The sequence below is a fragment of the Gossypium hirsutum genome, chromosome D09 (genome assembly GCF_007990345.1).
Source record: "Gossypium hirsutum isolate 1008001.06 chromosome D09, Gossypium_hirsutum_v2.1, whole genome shotgun sequence".
Taxonomy (NCBI): domain Eukaryota; kingdom Viridiplantae; phylum Streptophyta; class Magnoliopsida; order Malvales; family Malvaceae; genus Gossypium; species Gossypium hirsutum.
In genome coordinates this window covers 25,726,860-25,748,272 of record NC_053445.1, presented here as the reverse complement: position 1 = coordinate 25,748,272, position 21,413 = coordinate 25,726,860, and the positions used below count along the sequence as shown (strand labels likewise).

Genomic DNA, 21,413 nt, shown 5'->3' with positions numbered 1-21,413 from the left:
TGCGTATGAAAATGCCTAAGTTTACAAGGAAAAAACTAAGGCGTTTCATGACCGGAAGCTATCTCATAAACAATTTTTAGTTGGAGAGAATGTGTTATTTTACGATCCCACACTAAGGATTTTGCAGGTGAACTTCGAACCAAATGGCTTTGTCTTTTTGTTATTACTCAATTTTTTCCTCATGGTACAGTTGAAATTAAGAGCGACGAGTCAGGAAAATGTTTTAAGGTCAATGGGCAAAGGTTAAAACCTTTTTACTAGAATTTCCAACTAAACATGGTGAAAGAATTAATTCTCAATGAGCCATACGAATAAACTTTCAAGTCGTCGAGCTAATGACGTTAAACAAAAGCACTTGTGGGGAGGAACCAAAATTATTTATTTAATTTTTAATTTAATTAAATTTATGTTGAAAAATAAAGAGAAAAATAATAAGATTGTTATTTAACCCATTTAAACGTGTTGTTTCCTAGGAGCTTTGGCATGCCACATTTAGTGCTGCCATTTTTCTTCACATAACCAACCCAACACTCAAACCCAAAATCAACCCAAAATGAATTAAAAAACAAACCCCAAAACCAACTAAAACCCATCACCTACCCAAATAAAAAAACCCAAAACCAACTCGAACTCATAATCTACCCTAATAAAAAATCCCACAACCCAAACCTTACCCAAATAAAACCAATTGGTCGAATTTGGCCCAAAGAAAGAATAAAAAAAGGAACTGATCCACGAAAACACCCCTTCCCATTTTCCTTTTTTTCCCCTTTTCTTCTCTTCTTTTCCAAAAATGAACCCTAAAAAAACCTCACCTTTTTCAAAACTTTGTTGTCGCCATACGCCGCCACCACCATGATTGAATTTGTCAACCAATTTACCTTTCCCCAACTCTGCCATCAACTGTGTCACCGTCGATTATATCCCTTCCCCCTCCACCATCAACCAAGGCACACTTCTCCATCTATTCCCCGAACGCTGTTGTTTGCCTCCCTAAACACCGCAACATTTCTCCAACCTTAAAACGTCATCGTTCACATCTTTTCCCTACCATCGTCACACCTTCATACAACAACAACCACCAATCTCGAAATACCAAAACCCGCACCACCCACTGCCACACAGCTAAATTTTAGAACACTGCCACGCCACCCCGAAAACTAAACGCCGAGACTACCCAAACACCAAAAACCACCACTATGAACCACCGCTGTAAACCGCCGCAACAAATGTCATCACTTACTTTTCAACTGAAATGTCAGCCATGGTTCGAACTAGAAATCAAGTGGTTGATGGTTTCTCGGCTTCAAGTAATCGAGATCGAAATTGATTTTCGACACCACCCGTCATCGTCATTGATGATGAAAATTCAATTCAGTCTACATCATGACTGATACAATTTGCTGGAAGAAGTCAAAACCGTCATCAAAGGAGTTCAACATTGAACAAGGAAGAAGACCCACAGTTCGTTCGGACGCTTATAACGTAGTAAGGTATAACGTTCCAAACTTCTAGCCAATTCTTCCATTACATACGTATCCTATGGGTCGTTCAGACAGAACCATCACCTTCGATTACCGTGGCGCGAAACCTTCAAATTGAAACAAGCAACTGCCTATGCGCTAAACAAGGTTAGCCATTGCACGTGCTCGACAACAACTATCACACCAGCCAAGTGGCATGCCGGTAACAGCTCCAAACAATAGTACTGAGGCTATTTATATGTCGATTTCACCAAATAGTCTGGCCAAAGAAGAATTCCAACCACCTAAAATAATAGGCGAGGCCAGCGAGGGTTTACCTACACGATACTGTCAGAGGCAAAACTCCAGGAATTTTTGAAATTTACATCCCCTAAACACCGCATGAGATATGACAAAGTTTGACATTACCCTATCCAGTTTGTAAGAGCATTATTCTTTTTACCCTCAACACACTTAATTTACGAGATGCTTTTCTATTTATTTCGATGTTGTTGGTTGGATATCTTTTGCGAATATTAACTATGCTACATACTGCAAACTCATATATAAATTTTATGCAACATTTAGCTTCAATATAAATGTCATCGTCAACATCGTCTGCTTACGATTGCTTGGTAAAACATTTAGAATGTCAATTTTGGATTTTGACATGGCTATGGGTTCGCTGACCCTAGCAATGTTCAATTCAATTCATACCATATTGCTTTACTTGACATACTAGTGATTTTGATGTCGATGCTCCTTACTCGGCTTTGACTAACTCTACATCCCAAACTTACAGTTCTAAGACCTCTAAAGCCTTATTAGTTCATGAACTGCCCCTAAGATACATTCATAGATTTCTCACATTTAATTATTCGAGTCGCAACGATTCTTCATCTGTCCTAACTAAAGCAGAATTAATTTTCTTGTGGTGTATGCACTTCAGTTATAGAGTCAATTTAGGATATTGGTTTGCACAAATTTTTCATGCCGTTATATAGGTTCACAAACCACTCATACTTGGCTCATATATCACACATTTAGCCACAAACATTTTTTCATATAGAATTGATGTTTTATCTCTTACATATGCATTTACTATATATCATTTAGATGAATATTATTTGGATTCTATAGGTTTCCTTGTCAACACCCCTACTATGTTTCATTTTCCCCCCAAGTATATGAACTGCTCGTAACAATAGAGTATTTCATTGACGACACACTCCAGCTCCTAGGGAGTAAGAGAAGCAACCCATTTTGCTGTGGATGCACGACTAAATCGCATCGAGACTCGCCGAGACACAATGGGAGATCAAATTTCAAACATCCTTGTCATACTACAAAGTGGACATTTCCAACACCCTCCACCAAATTAAACATGTACGGAGAGTACACTTTACCCTTCTCTTTGTTATTCTTTGAAATTGCACATTGAGGGCAATGTAGGCTAAGTAGGGGGGACATGCCATGTTATTTCTTCTTTGTTAATTCGTATACTAAGATTATTCCTTAATCTGTTTCAAAATTGAACCTCAAATTCCTATGCTTAGTTAATTTAAATTATTGGGTAATTTATAAATAACTGTTTATTTCTTCCTTTAATCGACAAGTATTTTGTAGAATTTGAAAATATTATGGCTAAGTCAACATTTTCATTGCTAGCTCTTTAAACTTGCCTAAAGTACTCGAGTCTCATTTAAATGGCTTAGTTATGAGTGGATATTTCAGAAATGCGACCAAATTGAGTAATCGGGATGAGGTGCTTGGGTTGTCATCTCATTTCGCGTCAAAAGATTCAAGTGACGAACTAAAACTGGTAACTCTTCGCTGACCGAGCCATCATAAGTAACGAGTAATAAACTAATTGGAGACGTGTCAAATTGAGTAACCGGAGTGAGGTGCTTGGGTTGTCATCTCATTTTGCGTAAAAAGCTTCAATTACATCCCAAACTTGTGGAAAAATTTGATTGAGTACAATTGCCTCGCAATTTTGATTAAGCTTTAATTTAGTGAAGTAGTTGAATTTTGCATAATGTTAGAAATTTTATAAAATGCTTGTCGGTTAAACCTAGCAATTTTCTTATTCTTGTTTCATCTAAGTTGTTTGCATTACGCTTGGTTGTAGAAGGAGACTTGATTTTGGAAAAATTATTGAATGATTTCTAGTATGGAAATACACAACATGCTTGAGGACAAGCATCGGCTAAGTATGGGGATTTGATAACAAGCTAAGTTTGTGTGTTTAATGTACTTATTTATGGTCAAATTTTGAATAAAATACTACTAAGCTTGTGACTTCTTGTTTTAATTTTGTCAGGACACAATTGGAATATCAAAGTTCAAATAAATAAGCAAATTGGACTAAATTGGAACAATAAGCAAGGAAATAGGCCAAATTGGAAAAATTGCATAATCGGTGGTTGATTAAAAATCATATTGTAAATTTGTCAAACTCTATGAATAGATTTTTTTTTATTTTAATTGGTTGTTAGGCATAATCTTAGGAGAAATCATGTTAAATTTGGCATATGAAAAATGTATAAATACCTTATAATGGTGGCTTGGAAAAGATAGGCTTGAACTGAATTAAAAAGCAATTTTTATTTTCTTTTTTTCACAGGTCTGTAGTTTGGCAAACCATTCTGCCATTTCATTTCATTTTCTTATTTTTTTTGTTAAATTACTCTTTACGACCTTTCTCCTTTTCACATATCATCATTATGTTGAAATCCACTTTTAAACACCCATCGGGTATGATTAATTTCACGCTCAATTAAACCTCATTTAGCTTTAGATTAGTTATCATTCCGATTGAAAATCATGAGATATGAACCCGTACAAAAACTTTTCAACACAGTCCCTGTGGGTACGATAACTCAACATTTACCTGTCATTCTATTACTTGTTATGATTGTGTACACTTGCACATTTCCATCATTCCAAGTTTTTGGCGTCATTTCTGGGGAACTGTTTTAAAAGTCATTATTTGTGAAATTGTTAATTTTGCATTTTGGTTAATTTTTATGTTCAATTTTAACTTATTTAATTTTTCTGTGTTTGTTTCAGGTGTTTTGAGTATTGATCAAATTACCGATTTACTCCTAGTAGACCTTGAGATTGAAATAACTTTTAAACAAAGAAGGACCAAAGAGATAAAGTACTCGCAAATTTGAAGGATTCTAGATGTTTTACCATACCTTGCAACATTGGAGCAACGTATTGTGGTAAGGCACTATGCAATTTGGGTGCGAGCATCAACTTGATGCACATGTCCATATTTAGGAAATTGGGGATAGGTGAAGTTAGACCTACTATGGTTACACTTCAATTAGCAGATTGATCTTTACCACATCCAGAAGGAAAAATTGAGGCTGTATTGGTACGTGTAGACAAATTTATTTTTCCTGTTGACTTTGTTATTCTAGACTTTGAAGCAGATAAAGAGGTGATAATCATCCTCGAAAGGTCTTTCCTAGAAACCAAAAGGACCCTTATTGATGTGCAGACGGGTGAGCTTACTATGCGTGTTCAGGACGATCAACTAACATTTAATGTTTCTAAGTTTATGCGATTTCCTGACGTAGTTGATGATTGTTCTACAGTATCCGAGTTAGAGGAATTACTCATGGAAAGGGAACTCAAATATGTTGAGGACCCATTGGGACAAGTTTTAACATCAGACCCTCTAAGTGATGAAGAGGGGAAGGAATACTTAGCTTTGCTAGAAGCTAATCAAAGGGGATTCAATTTGTAATTTTACTTTGAATCTTTGGAGTTAGAAAGTAGAGATTATGTGCAGCCAAAACTGTCAATTGAGGAGCCACCAAAATTAGAACTGAAGGTACTTCCCTCACATTTAAAATATGTTTATTTAGGTAACACTTCTACTTTGTCTGTGATTGTTTCAGCGAAGTTCACCAAAGAGCAAAAAGAGAAACTTATCCTAGTATTGAAACAATTCAAGAAGGCTACCGAATGGACTATAGTTGACATTCATGGCATTAGTTTGTCTGTATGCATGCACAAGATCATCTTAAAAGATGGCAAGAAAGGGACGATTGATGAACAACGAAGACTGAACCCCATCATGAAGGACACGGTAAAGAAAGAGATCACAAAATGGTTAGATGCGAGTATAATTTATCCCATCTCAGATAGTTTGTGGGTAAGTATGGTCCAGTGTGTGCTAAAGAAATGAGGTATTACGATGATTGAGAACAAGAATAATGAGCTAATACCGACCAGAATAGTTACGGGATGAAAAATTTGCATAGATTATAGAAAGTTGAACAAGGCGACAAGGAAAGATCATTTTCCTTTGCCATTCTTGGACCAGATGCTGGATAGACTCGTAGGGCAAGATTATTACTATTTTCTAGATAAATATTCGGGATATGATTGTAGCACCAGAAGATCAACACAAAACAACATTCACATGCTCGTACGTTATATTTGCATTTAGACGCGTGAAATTTGGTTTATGTAATACACCTGCTACATTTCAAATATGTATGATGTCTATTTTTACTGACATGGTTGAAAAGTATTTGGAAGTTTTTATGGATGATTTTTCAGTATTCGGAGATACAAATGATGATTGACTAGCCAATCTAGCCAAGGTACTATGGCGATGCGAATAAACAAACCTCGTACTTAACTAAGAAAAGTGTCATTTCATGGTATGGGAAGGTATTGTTCTAGGGCATCAAATAATGAGACATGGAATCAAGGTAGATAAAGCAAAGGTAGATGTTATTCAGAAACTCCCACCTCCAACATTTGTAAAGGGTGTTAGGAGCTTTTTGGGTCACGACGGTCTGTATCAGAGATTTATCAAGAAATTTTCCAAAATTGCTAAACCCTTATGTAAATTATTGGAGAAGGATACGATGTTCAAATTTAATGAGGAGTGTTTAAGAGCTTTCAATGATTTGAAGAGTCGGTGAGTTTCAGTACCTATCATTATCACACTAGATTAGGAATTACCATTTGAATTGATGTGTGACACAAGTGACTTTGCAGTAGGAGCTGTAATGGGCCAGTGGAGGAACAAAGTTTTTCATCCCATCTACTATGCAAGTCGGACTCTGACGGGAGCTCAATTGAATTATAGGTAACAGAGAAGAGTTCCTTGCTATTGTGTTTTCTTTTGACAAGTTTTGATCTTATCTTGTAGGAACCAAAATGACGGTCTATATGGATCATTTGACAATTAAGTATTTACTTGCCAAGAAAGACGCTAATCTGAGATTAATCTGATGGATACTTTTACTCCAAGAATTTGATCTAAAAATTTAAGATCGAAAGGGAGTAGAAAAACCATGTAGCAGACCACTTGTCTAGATTGGAGTCGCAAGAAGGGACTTCTCCATTTATACCCATTCGGGAGACATTCTTAGATGAGCACATATTTAAGGTAAATCATATCCATAATACCCATTGGTTTGCTGATTTTCCTAACTATCAAGCTTGTGGTTTGATGTCTTTTGATAAGTCATCAACAAAAGAAAAAGTTTTTTCACGATATGAATTACTATTTTTGGGAAGAACCATACTTGTTCAGAAAGTGTGCAGATCAAATAATCAGGAGATGCATGGAAGAAGATGAAGTACATAAGATTTTATATCATCGCCACACAGCTTCGAATGGAGGACACTTCAGAGGTATATGTACTGTAGCCAAAGTATTACAAGTCGGATTCTTTTAGCGAACACTATTCAAAGATACATATGCTTATGTAAAGAGTTGTGAACAATGCCAAAGCGTTGGAAACGTCACCAACAGAAATGAGATGCCCTGAACAAACATCATTGAGGTAGAATTATTCAATGTTTGGGGTATTGACTTCCTTGGTCCTTTCCCTCCGTCTTTTGGTCACAAGTATATATTGGTAGTAGTAGGCTACGTGTCTAAGTGGGTTGAGGCCAAGGCATCTGATGTCAAGGTTGTGATGAAGTTTTTACAGAAACATGTGTTCACAAGGTTTTGAACTCCTAGGGCCATCATCAGAGATGAGGGGTCCCATTTTGTGAACAAATGGTTGAAATGGTTAGTCGACAAACATGGAGTGAAGCACAAGGTTGCCACAGCTTACCATTCGCAGACAAATGGGCAAGCTGAACTGGAAAACAAAAGATAAAAGGCATACTCGAGAAGGTTGTTTGTCTGAATCGACGAGATTGGTCCAAAAGACTAGACGGTGCTTTATGGGCCTACAAGACAGCATAAAATACACCTTTAGGGATGTCACCTTATAGGTTGGTTTTTGGGAAAGCCTATCATCTACCCTTGAAGTTAGAACACAAAACTTATTGGGCTCGCCAACAACTCAACTTGGATTTTAAGCTTGCTAAAGAGAAGTGGATGCTTCAACTCAATGAGTTAGAAGAGTTCTGAATGTTCTCATACGAGAATGTCAAACTATTTAAGGAAAGACTTAAAAGATGGCATGACAAGCACATTTGAGTTCAAGAATTTCAAGCAGGTCAGCAAGTCTTGTTATTCAATTCTAGATTAAAGTTCCTTTCAGGTAAGTTAAAATTGCGTTGGTTTTGGCTATTGACGATTCACCAAGTTTTTCCCTATGGAGTTGTCGAACTTCAAGGTAAGGGAGGTAATTTTCGAGTCAATGCTCACCGCTTAAAACATTACTGGGAGAATAAAATTGAACGGGATAAAGTCTCGTTCATTTTATCAGATATTTAATTTTTCTCATTTTCTTTTTAAATAAATGATTTAGGGTATATTTTCAGGATTAGTATGTTTAAATAAATTTTGTCTAGGAGATTGGAACTTAAGTGGGACTGCTTGTGACCCATCCAATCTTTCCTCAGAATTGATTTGAACATAACCTTCTGAGAAATTATTCCCTAAATGGAAAAATAAATTTTTAGTTTTTCAAATAAAAGGGTCAATTTTGATCCAAGCTTTAATTGCAACTCAATTTTAAAATTTTCTTTAAGTCTAAGTACTTAATTGAATTATTTGCAAAATTTAGTTGCTCTTTTTGTAAATATTGAAATTAGCTGTCTCCTTTTGTAAATATCTTTTGAAGCAGCCAAAATAAAATTATTAATTTAATTTTTAATAAATAAGGTGAAAATAATTAATATATAATTATATTTATTCTAATATATATTAATTATTATCAACTTTATATAGAATTAGGATTAGTTTAAACTTTATCATATTTTAGTAAAATTTATTTTAATAAATAAAGTAATAACAAATAATATTTTAATATACATCATATACAGTATTAATTGTTATTAACTTTATTTGGAATTAGGACTTAGAAAATTGAAGTCCTTCCTCCCTTCACTATAAATTCTACCAACCTTCTCCATGATTCACCATCCATCAAACCAACCTCTATTCACCCGTTCCACCAAGTGTCGCAGCTCCTAACCACCACCACCATCACTACCCAATAGCTCCCACTAGGCCAGTAGCTGCACATGCACTTGGCTCACCTACCCAGCATCTCCCGCACCAGTTCTTGCACGTTGCTGTTGCTGCTCACACCAAGCCTCGTTTGACGCACCTGCCTACTGCCCACACACCTACTCGCGACCAGTCCAGCTACCCCTGCACACATCATCCCTGCTCACGCCTTGCTTGTACACCAGCCCTGCGCACTGCTACGGTTCTTTGCTTCAAGCCCATGCACACCTTTGCACAACTTGCACACCCTTGTTACCTGTGCACCACACTTCCATCTCATTTAGCCACCAACCGATCACCCTTCCAACCAACCTTCAATTAAAATATTTTGCTTCTAATTTTATTTATTGAGTACTTAATTTTTATACAAAGGTTGTAAGAAAAATTTTCCCCTAAATTTCAATTTTATTTGATTATTTAATTATTTAATTTATTGAATTATTAATATTTTATGCAAATTGATTTTTTTGAGAAAATTTGTTCCCATCTTATGTTTAGGTTAATCATGCCTCACAAAAGAACTTGTGCCTCTATCAAAATTGAAGAATCACAAAAAAAATTCACTGTGAAGAAGCCAAAACGAGATACGATAGTGTTTTCAAGAATCAACACATGCACCCTGAAAAAGGCTTTACACTAAAAGAAAGCAACTATGTCATTTTCATGGCGCGCATTCGACAAATTGTCAAAGCTCTCAATTGGGAATTATTTTTTAAGAAATTGCCTAGTGCAGATGAGGAATTAGTTCGTGAATTTTATGCGAATTTGACTTCAAATGAATTAACAGAAGTTTCTGTCCGAGGAATCAATGTACCAATAAGCTTAAACGCTATTAATGAATTTTTTGAATTACTTGATTTTGAAGACGATGAATATTCTTCTTTGATGAGAAATATCAAGGCTGAAAAACTGTAAGAAATTCTCTATGAACTTACAGTTCCGGGTTCTAAGTGGACTGTGTCAAAGCATGGAACTTACACATGTCATAGAGAATATTTGACACCATTAGCAAAGGTATGCTTCTATTTCATTCGATTCAGCCTTATGCCTATTTCACATGGGACTACAATTTCATTAAAGCGAATGGTCTTGTTATACTCGATCTTAACAGCAAAGATCATTGATGTGGGAAAAATCATTCTGAGAGAAATGCAGAATTGTGCCGTTAGTCATTCTGGCCCAACTTACTTTCCCTTTACACTAACAATTTTGTGCTTAAAAGCTAAAATTCTTGCAAACATAAAGAAGACAGGTTATAACTAGGGCACAATCACATATTGAGACCTCTATCGAATAACCAAAGATTGTGTTATATATCATTGAGTTGAAGAGAGCGAGGATCCTGAAGAATAAAAAGAAGATCTCATAGAGATCGAACCAATGAAGTCAGCTGAAATCCCTGATAAGGTAGAACCAATGGAACCAATAACTGAACCTGACATGACAACCTCAACATTCAGAACTCAATCACCTCACCCAGATCTTTGAGATGAGCTATCAAAGTTGATGGGCATAATGCAACATATGCAGTGGCCGCAACAAGCTTACTGGAGATATTCAAAAATACTGGATGACTCAATAAGAAGCAATCTTACAAAAATATTCAATAACCCACTTATTTTATATTTGAACCATGGAGTCCAATATCGAAGAGAGAATGAAGCGATTCATGTAAAAACAAAGACAACGGAGCAAAAGATGAGTCAGATTCTGAGAGAACTACAAATAAATAAGATGGGGGGATCTTTACTTTATTTTATTTTCTTTCCTAGGTTATTTAATGTTTTAGTATTAAGTTCTATTAGGATTTTTAATTTCTCGCATAATAAAACAAGAGGTGGAAATCATAAATAAAAATGAATAAGTTTTAAAATAAGAAGTGTGACAATAGATATGTGCATGTTTAGGATTGGATCTAGAGAGAGCTCGGTACTTAAGTAGTCAAATTGACTCACCTCCTCTTTTCTAGAATCCTACCTAGTGTATAGTATCTATTCACTTCTAACAATGAGGAAATTGTTCATCTTAAGTAAGGGGGATTGAAAAATTGAAATTATTTTTTCTCAAAATAAATCTTTCTTTAAATTATGGATTAGGTTATATTTTGTTAAAAAAAATTCAATTTTGTTAAGTATGCTAAACTTCAGTATAAATAAAGTTCTATTATTTCAATAATTGTTATGTTAGCTGAATTATAAATGTATTCTTAATAAAGTATGTAAATCATACAATAAAATTTTTAGTTCCATAGAAAAGCTAGGCATGCATGAAAGTTTAAGTCTCTAGAATTGACTTAGTAATTTCTTGAGGCAAAATCCTAAGAAGCATGGAATGTTGAAAATGATTTAGGCAACTTTTGTTTGGACCGTCTGAGCCATACAAGCCAACCTTGATGAATTTTTATCCTTTGAAACCTAACTTTGAGACTATGGCCTAATTTTATTTAAACCTTTGCAATATTAAGCTATCACTTCTGTCATAATTATCTTTAAATTGTCCCAAACACTAGACTCAGTACTATTTAGAATATTCTTTGAAAATAAGTTTGGAGGAGTTGAAAAGAAGTATCAAAATACTCGAAAAAAAGCATATGTACTTGGAAGAAATAGATGTACAAAAGAGCATGTAAAAGCAAAATAAGTTGGTGTATTGAAGGTAATTATTTCGAAGGTCGATGCAAGCTGAGTCTAGGGTATTTTACCCTAAACTTATCTATCTTTTACCTACCCCTAGCCTAGCCACGTAACAACCTATTTAAAATACCTATTGATTCAAGTTTCTCTACTACCTACATTAGTGGAGAGAAATTGTTATGTTCAACATATGAAGACATAAATTAAACTTGACAATTGCAGCTTAATCTTAAATAAGAGAATAAAATCAAATTGGTAAAGATTTAACATGTCTTTATTAAGAAAGAATTTAGTCTATTTTTGCTATCATAATAATAATTGAGATTAATTTGAACGATTGTATACTTAAGTAGAATAAATCTCAATTTTTTTGTTCTTGAGCATAAGTATACTAAATTCATAACTTTGAGAAAAAATGTTTTCTGAAGGAATTTTTCAAAGGTGTTTCCAAAAAGTTCTTTTCAATTTGTGCATTACTCGGGACGAGCGATGAATTAAGTTTAGGGGAGTGAAAACAAGAAAATATGTAGACATTTTCATGCCCTTTTTAACTCAAATTCATGCAGTTTCGTAATAATTCTTATCGAAAAATATATAATAATTATAAAATAATTAAATTGCACTTAAATTATTAACATATTGAATTTTAATTAATTTTATAATAAATTTTCATAAATTTTGATTTATTTTCAACAGATTTGTACAAATAGTGAAAACTGGCTCGGTAAACACTGCTAGGAGCACAAAACCATGAAGTGATTTCTGAAGCATTGAGGCGAATTAATTTTTTAGCCTAAGACGGTCAAAATGATGAATAATAGTACATAATATGATTAATTTTAATTATATCCAATTTATTTTGGATAAAAAAATATTATTAATTATATTATGAAATGATGCCTAATTGTGCTAAACTAAAAGACTAATCCAACCAAGCAAATGGGCTGTGCAAAACCGTCCAACATGCTGACCCAATCAGCTCAAATTAGTTGATTATTTTACTTGCAAAACATCTCTTGAAGTTTTCTTGAAATTTCATTCAAACCCCTCCACTTTTTGTGCTTTTAAAGATTCACCCAAGCTAAATTTAGCAAGTTTGAAACATTCAAACTTGCCACATGTGTGGCCGGCCAAAGGGGGGAAAATGGCTGCTAATTTTTTTGCTATTTTTAGCAGCCAATTCCATCTATAAATACCCCTTCACATATTCATTTCAAGCACAACTCTCATTCCTCACATCTCTCTCTTTCACTCACTTTCTCTCTTATTTCCCATTTTCTTTCTTGTCCCTTCCTTGCCAATTTCCCTCTTGGAAAAGAGCCCTTAAACCACCTTGGGTAGTAGCATTCAAGTTCTTGTAAAAGCCTCGGCTCAAAAAGAATGAGTGGAGAAGGAGGAGCGGAGCAAACTAGTCAGGCTTCGGAGAAACACCAGATTTGATTCTAATTTCCTATCCTTTAACTTTTATTGTTGTTGTTATGAACATGTCTATGGATACTTGTTATATTTTTTTTCTTAATTTAATTAACATGGCTTAAATTTGATTCGTGTTAGGTTGATTGCATTTCGTCCACTTAACTAATTAAAATTATGTTCGTGTTGTTATAAGTCTTGGTAAATTGTTTCATTAAGTAAAATCACGATTATGTTATTCTTGCATTACAATTGTAAGGTAACTAATGAATTAATTATTAATCGTATTGAAATTGTAATTAATTGACACAATACTTAATCAGTGCATGTTTAATCTTATAAGGTAGCTGAGGGTTAAATTAGCAACGATATTAAACAATACATTAGCCTTGCATAACTTGTAAGATTATTGTGATTAAACTATTTCCATGTAAGAGTATATTGTTACCTCACTTAATCTTTTACTTTCTTATTAAAATTGATTAATTGTTTGAATTGGCATAGATGTTCAAGAGATTAGTTAATTTTGTAAGTCAGTATGTGCTATAGTTAACAAATTACCAAGTTGTGAATTTATTCGGAACAACATGAACATTGTTTAGTAATATTAAGTTAAGAAATGTAACTAATCTAACACAATTATGTCATATTGATTAAACTTGTTTTTTTTATAAATCGTGCATAGGAATTTTTACTTTTTATTTTTATTACTTAGTTAATTTTTAGTTTTACATCACTTTTTCAAAACAAAAGATTTTCCCATCACCAAACTGTTTTTAGTTGCATTTCATAAATATTTTCTTACACAATCCTTATGGGTACGATAACTCGACATTTACTTGTCACTTTATTACTTATTACGATTGTGTACACTTGCACATTTCCATCGTTCTAGTTGATTTGCATGTCGTACCGGAACCAATTACACAAAGAAGAGTTGGCGGTTGGGGAGTCATTGATTGCTATAACCAATTTATCGTTAAGAGAAAGGAAATTTATTTTCAAGGATCGGTTCGAGTTCAAAGTGTACTGAGGCTAAGGCTAAGCACTCACACATTGATTTACTAATTTAATTTAAATTACTTAATTTTATTTTCGCAACTATCATTTTGTTATTATTTCATTTTATTTTATACTTGTTTTCCTTTATCAACTAAACTCCCCCTTATTTATTTTTCAATTCTGCACGTACAGGTCCTGGGCACGACAACTGCCTAGACTCAAGAATTTAGTCATGTAAATAGGAAAATTAGAAATCCTAGTCCCTATGGGATTGACCCTTCTACTCTATACTACTATTTAATTCAATTAGAGTGTAGGATATTATATTTGGTGGTTTTGACTCCCATCACTTAGTCTGTTTCATTTTCTGTCTCTATAGTTAGCATTTTGTGGAACTCGATAATCGAATCGCCTAGAACTCACGCTATCCAGCTTTAGTACCGGTAGACTTTTAAATCATTACAGACTCGGTTATATGGATATGTATAGGTTTTCATGTGGCATATTAGTTATATGTTTTTGGATGTTGATATATGATAAGCACGTTTTCACATTCAACCATTATGGTAAGCACGTTTTGATGTGCCACATTGACACCATTATACAACGAGGTCATAAGATTTGGTGGATAGTGTGAGATATGGTGGAAATGGTTACCATAATGACATTATGGTAACCTAGTAAAAAAGGAGTTTTTTGAGGCACATGGTTCTCGAAAGTTACATGGTCCAGCCACACGGTCGTGTGGTGGAAATGGTTACTTTTAAACCACACGGTCACAAAGAGTTACACGGCCTGGGCACATGACTGTGTCCCTTATTTTTCATAAATGTCTTTATTTTTGTAAAACATTTCAGAATGGTCCTTATTATTACTTGGGTCAACTTAAGAGCTTTTGTAATCTCAATTTAGACTCGTTTTTTTATAAACATTACCTATGAGTATGTATAAAATAATTACATGTTTAATAAAAAATTAATTAAATTTTGAATGTAACTGTTCTGTTGACTATTGTAGCTTCCTTTAGCTTGGATCTGGCGATCGAAGTAGGCGAGGGGTGTTACACCATGACATAAGCTAAGAATGATTAAATAGCAGAAAGACTTCTAAACAAATATTTTAACCAAATTCAACTACAATCATTGACAAAATTTCATTTTTAGATGCCCATTAGGTCATTCATGGAACGAAAAAAAGAATCATGCTATTGGACTAGTATAAACATTTAAAGGAGTTCTTCAAGGGGTATATATGAAAGGCTTAGGTGGGATTTTGAGGGTATCTAAACTTACTTCTAGCATAACCAGAACTTTATTCATTGATGGCCTTCGTACTGGGTAAGTTTGTATGCACCAAAACCCTATTATTATCATCTTTTTTGCTATTTCATTATCTTGGCTCGACATTACCCCATGCAATCCTAGGTTATTGTCTTTCTGTAGACGGTCACAAACCCAATGTGGATAATATAGCTTACTACTATCCTTTGTAGATTCATCAATATTCTTTCTTCCTCCTACCATCTCTAAAACCATCATTCCGAAACTATACACATCGGCCTTGTGTGAAACTCCCCCAAAGTTCCTACTAAATAGTTCTGGGGCAATATATCCAATTGTCCCTCTAGCATCCAACACAGATATAATGCTCTCTTTTGGACATAGTTTTGCAAGTCCAAAATCAGAGATCTTGGGGCAAAAGTTTTCATCTAAAAGTACATTATGAGGTTTTACGTCGAGATGCAAAATCCTTGTGTTGCAACCCCGGTGGAGGTACTCGAGTCCTCGAGCTATTCCTATTGCAATTTCATGCAATTTTCCCCATGCAAGGCACCCTTCAGTGGCAATATTTTTGTTGTGAATGAACTTTTCAAGAGAACCATTGGGCATAAATTCAAACATCAAGGCTTTCTTGTTTGTGGTATAACAATATCCAAGAAGGGAAACAATATTAACATGTGATGTTCTGCTAATACTGATGACTTCATTTATGAACTCTTCTCCATCTCCTTTTCTTATGTTTGTTTTGAGAACCTTCACAGCCACGGGACGACCGTCATCGAGCTTTCTTTTGTAGACGCTGCAAAACCCTCCTTCACCCAGTTCCTCCCTAAATGAATTAGTTATTTTCTTGATATCTAAACATTGATATCTCTTTGGAGCTAGTGACCCATATTTCTTTATGTAAGTTTCGACGTTGGGATCTTTCATAGTTTTCGATTTCATCATTTGAGTAATTTTGTACACAACAATGATGAGACATGCAAATACTACTCCACTTGCAAACCAATATCCTAATCAAACAACAGTGGCAGAGTATAAAAGGGTGAGAAATATAACGTGAAAAAAGAAGTAAAAAATCAAAATAATTAAAACTTACCCAAAAACCTAGACCCCTTCAATTTTAAGTAGGCGTGGTCTGTACAAAAAAGTAGCATAATTAGAACTTTGGGAAATCATAAATGTGGAGACTTACACTCTAACTTAGGTATTCTTGGTTTTGGTCGAAAGACCCATTGTTTTGTTCCACAAACGTTAGGCTCAAAGTCTTTGTATATGTTGTAGCTAATCCTAGTCATATTTAGGAGTAAAAACCAAGAATATTTAGCATTTTTAAGGGGAGGAAATATATAATACACACTAATAAAACTGTTTATTTATTATAAATTTGATTAGTAAATATATAAGAAAAGTTAATACTTAAAAAAATCTATTTAAGAGACCTTAAACCATAAAATAATTATTTTATAACTAAAACAATTAAAATTGACATAGAATGAATGACTCTAATAATTAAAATAGGCATAGATTGATTTTTTTTCTTGAAAAGGTTATTAATACAATCACAAATATAAGCAATACATTTGAATAAATACAACCAAAATCTGTTGTAGAAAAAGCAATATAGAAAATTAAGCTAGTAAAATGAGTGAGGTTTAAACTATAAGTACCACCACATTTAAAATTGCTGAATGAACTTCAAACAATTAAATTGAGTTTTTAAAGTATTATCTTTGTATTAATCCAGTCCAGTCATCAATTTAAAACTTAAATGTCAATTTAAATTTAAAACATATTTAAATTGTGTTGATTAAATTGTATGTATACCCTTATATAGATAATTTGAATTTCATGTGATAAAAAAATTAATATCATATACTATAGGAGAATTGTGTTTTTCCCCTTCGATTTAAATTTTTTTTTCAAACCTTCTTAAATTTTGAGTAAACCTTCAAATTTAGACAAATAACTCAATCTAAGAATAAATTTACTACCAAACACTCCCAAAATTTTTTTTCACTTTCTACTTCTTGTTTTTTCACTCAACCAAACACACAATACATAATTGAAGAGAAATTAAGATCTCATAGCTGATAAACAAAAAGGAATATAATAAAAACGATTAGTAAAATAGCATATAAATATTTGAAGGATTTACTACCAAAAAAATATTTGAAGTTGGTTGATTTAGTTGATTGAGTACTCATTAATTAGTGATAAGTACCAAAGTTCATGTCTCACTAATAGTTTCATTTGAAATACCAAAATATAAGGTTATAGCTAAGGAGCACTCAAGGGCCTTGGCCTCATTAACTAAACGGGAATTTTGCTTTTCAACCCTTGAAAAATTAAAACATTCAATTTAACAGCTTTTTAACTTTTTAAGATAAAAATGTTAACTATGTCAACAAAATTTTATAATTTTATTTCTCTAAATAAATCTTTCCTTGCTCTTATTTTATATAGACTAAGTTCATATTTGCAGCATGATCAAACATGGACAACCGCAAAAAAACTTTTAATATCTTATTTGAACTTGTGTTGGATTACTTCAAGGTAAATTAACTGTGCCCAACCTCTTTCGGATTTTTTTTTTATTTCTCAGAGTATTTATCAGAGTGAGTCCAATAATTAATCTTTCACATTTTATAAACCCATTAAAAGGATAGATACTAACTACAATTTTAAATACTATTTTTAGTACTAATATTTTTACTTATTTAGTTATTAAATATATGAACTTCGCCTCAATGATTTTTAAAATTCATTTTCTATTAGGTGTATTTATATATTAAATAAAAATAAATTTTATATGTCATAATTGGTTAATTAGAAAGTCAAGATAAGGTATAAATACAAGACAAGTCATAAATATGTAAATGTAAAAAAAAAAAATTTATAAAAGTAAACTCTACCTATACCTATAGTCACCCAATTATTAAAAATTTTTATTTAAGCATTCAAAGTAAAAATTTATGCTTAAATAAAAATTTTGTAATTTACGTACTCAAGTTACATAGTTTGATCATTTTGGGTACTCCCCTTAAAATCATAAATGGTAAGCTGACGTGGCAATTAAAAAGTGGGTATAATAAGAAATTTAGCCTTCAACTTTTACCTATTATATCGATTTAGTCAAAATTTTAAAAAATTAACTCTCAAAATTTACAAATGTTCTCAATTTGATCCTAATTCTAAAATATTCAAAAAAATATAAAAATAAATATTTTCAAAAAATATAATAATAAATTTAAATTTTATATTAATATTTATATAAACATTAAATAAATATAATTATATCAATATTAAATAAAAGATCCTCACCCTCATCGAACCTCCCACCACTGTCCCTCTCCCTTTCCCTCTCTGTTGATGCTACAACCCCTTTACATCCCAGAAGTTGAGGATCTGATCTTATATCATATTCTAAAGTTAAATTTAAAACAATATGCATTAACAAATCCTTCAGATTCTCATCTAACTCTACTCATCTAATCTAATTAGAGTTTTTGATAAAAATCAAGGAGTTGATTGAGACAAATTTGATGAGATCTTATTTCTTTCTTTCTTTAGGATTGAATCAATCCTTGATTATAGGGATTCTTCAGCTCTTTCCCTGTAAGGCTTCATGTGTTGTAGGTTATATATACTGTAACTCTTTTATTGTTGAAGATATACATAAATTCTTTCATAATTGTTATTTAGATGGTGCCAAAGCCTCATTTAATTTCTTTTGGAATTGAAGCAGACATAATTATTATTTTTGTTTAACACTTTCGTTGTAAGATTCTTCCTTGTACCACGGTCCCTATGTCTGATTCTAAAAAGGGTGATTGTGGTTCTCATGAAAAAACAATAACCCTACAACTATTTTCCCAATACAAGAAAACTCTCTAATCACCCCACAACGCCTTGATGGAACCAATTATATTGAGTGGTCCCTAAATACCCAGAATAAGATTCGTTGAAGAAAGCGTTGGGGTTTTATTTCAGGTACAAAAGTTCCACCGAAAGATGAACTTTTAGATTGGTACGAAACCTAGCAAGAAGAAAATTTCTTAGTCAAATCATGGCTTCTTGATACAATGAAAAAGGAAATCAAATTATTATTCCTTCTCTTGGGTATGAAAAAAGAAATATGGGATGCCGTAAAACAAACATATTCTATTAAGCAAGGTGCTTCAAAAGCATATCAACTTCATTGTGAGGTGATGTCTATTCAGCAAAATGGTGAGTCCATTATTTCTTATTTTGGAAAACTACAAAAGATTTGGAAACAACTTGATGATATTGATTATTGTACTATGGAGTGTGCAACTGACATCACAAAATATACTGCAAAGGTTAAAACACGACGTGTGTATATTTTTTTGGTTGGATTGGATTCTTAATTGGATGGGGTAAAAGGTCGAGTACTTACTACTAAACCACTCCCAAATATCCAAGTGTGTATGTTGTCGTCTATGCAGAAGCTAATTGACAGGGAGCCTGTAACACCCCAAACCCGGTCTAAATGTTATGACCGAATCTGACAATGTCACATTATAACACCCCTTACCTGTATTCGACGCCGGAATAGGGTACGAGGCATTACTAGAAGACATACATTTGCATACATATTAAACCGAGTTACAAAATTTCATCCGAATTAACACTTTCAAATTATTAACGTACTTTTATAATTCTTTACAACATATCCTCGAAATATTATATTCATAACAAATAGGGCCTACGAGACCTGATATTTACTCATGTAATTCAAAGCTTCATTTCCATTTCATTCAATTCACAATTTCTCATGTTCACAATTCAAATCAATTTCTCAATCCAATATATATATTTCAATCATCTAAGAATATAATTCAAGTTACACGAACTTACCAGGCTAAATTGCAGAAATACCAAAATTCAGGGACATTTTGGTAATTTTCTATTTTTCTCGAATTTCCACCCAATCTTGATATAAATTAATATTTCATTCAATTTATTAATTTAAATAATAAAAAAATTCATTTCATGCAATTTGGTCACTTTTTGACATTTTTACAAATTTACCCTTAAAATATTACTTTTATTCAATTTAGTTCCTGAACCTAAAACATGCAAATTAGCCATTTTTAACGAACACTCATGCTAGTTGAATAATCATATATTTTCCTCCTCCTCTCCATTCCACATCCTTAATGTATATAACATGCTTAAATGTAACATTATCTATAATTTCACTATTTATTTTTTTGTTCATTCAAAGCTGTCCACTTGAGTCATTGTCACAAAATTATTTATATCTTGATCTATGTAACTCTGAATTGAGATCCGTTAATTTTATTTGAAATTAGACTCACATATATTCTTACTATAAAATTTTTAAAATTTTTTGTTTAGCCAATAATTACATTTTATTCTTTAAAATCATCCCTATTCTACTATCTGACAGTTCTGACCCTTCTTCACTAAAAATTAATTATCTCCTCAGACAGGATTCGGATGATATTTCCATTTGTTTCTCTTTAAAATAGACTCATTCAGGATTTTAAACATATAAATTTAAGACCATAATTATTTTTCTCCAATTTTTTGTAATTTTCCAAAGTCAGAACAGGGGAACCCGAATTCATTCTGACCTTGTCTCACATAATTTATTATATCGCAGGATTTACAATTCCATTATGTACACCATTCCTTCTATGGTAAACTAGACTTAATAATATTTAATTCCATATTTTTTTCATCATCTAATTCAATTTCTATAATTTATGGTGATTTTTTGAAGTTAGCCTACTGCTGTTGTCCAAAACCGTTTTAGTGCAAATGTTGATTACTAAGTTTATAACATCCTTATTCATTTTCTCTATAATATTTTTCATCACTTTCTCTTATTTCCCTTCACTAATATATCAAGAACATAAGACTTTATTTAAGAAAACTCTACTATAACATCATTTTCATGCTTTTTGAATAATAACAAACTTAAAAATATATTGAAATCTTAATGTTCTTACCTTTTCTATTGATTTCAATCTTTAACTTGATTTTCTCTCTCCTCCAGCTTATATTTCTTGAATCTAACTTGATATTCAAGCTCCCCATTGTCTTCTTGTTATCTTTCTTTCTTGATGGATTGAAAATTCTTTTGATTTCTAAGTGAAAATGGTGAATTTTTTGTGAAATG

The 21,413-nt window shown here is 32.8% G+C and overlaps 1 protein-coding gene and 1 long non-coding RNA gene across 2 annotated transcripts; one reads left to right on the top strand and one right to left on the bottom strand.

The window, feature by feature from the left end:
* Positions 1-508: 508 nt before the first annotated feature.
* LOC107891990 (uncharacterized) lies at positions 509-9,710 on the top strand. Its single transcript, XR_001682397.2, has 5 exons — positions 509-1,904; positions 2,604-2,849; positions 4,536-4,978; positions 5,072-6,411; positions 6,492-9,710. It is a non-coding gene; the product is annotated as an uncharacterized lncRNA (long non-coding RNA).
* Positions 9,711-15,199: 5,489 nt separating this feature from the next.
* On the bottom strand, positions 15,200-16,171 carry LOC107892675 (PR5-like receptor kinase). The gene has a single exon (XM_016817736.1). It carries the CDS (start codon positions 16,169-16,171, stop codon positions 15,200-15,202), a length of 972 nt encoding a protein of 323 aa, XP_016673225.1.
* Between the last annotated feature and the right edge of the window lie 5,242 nt (positions 16,172-21,413).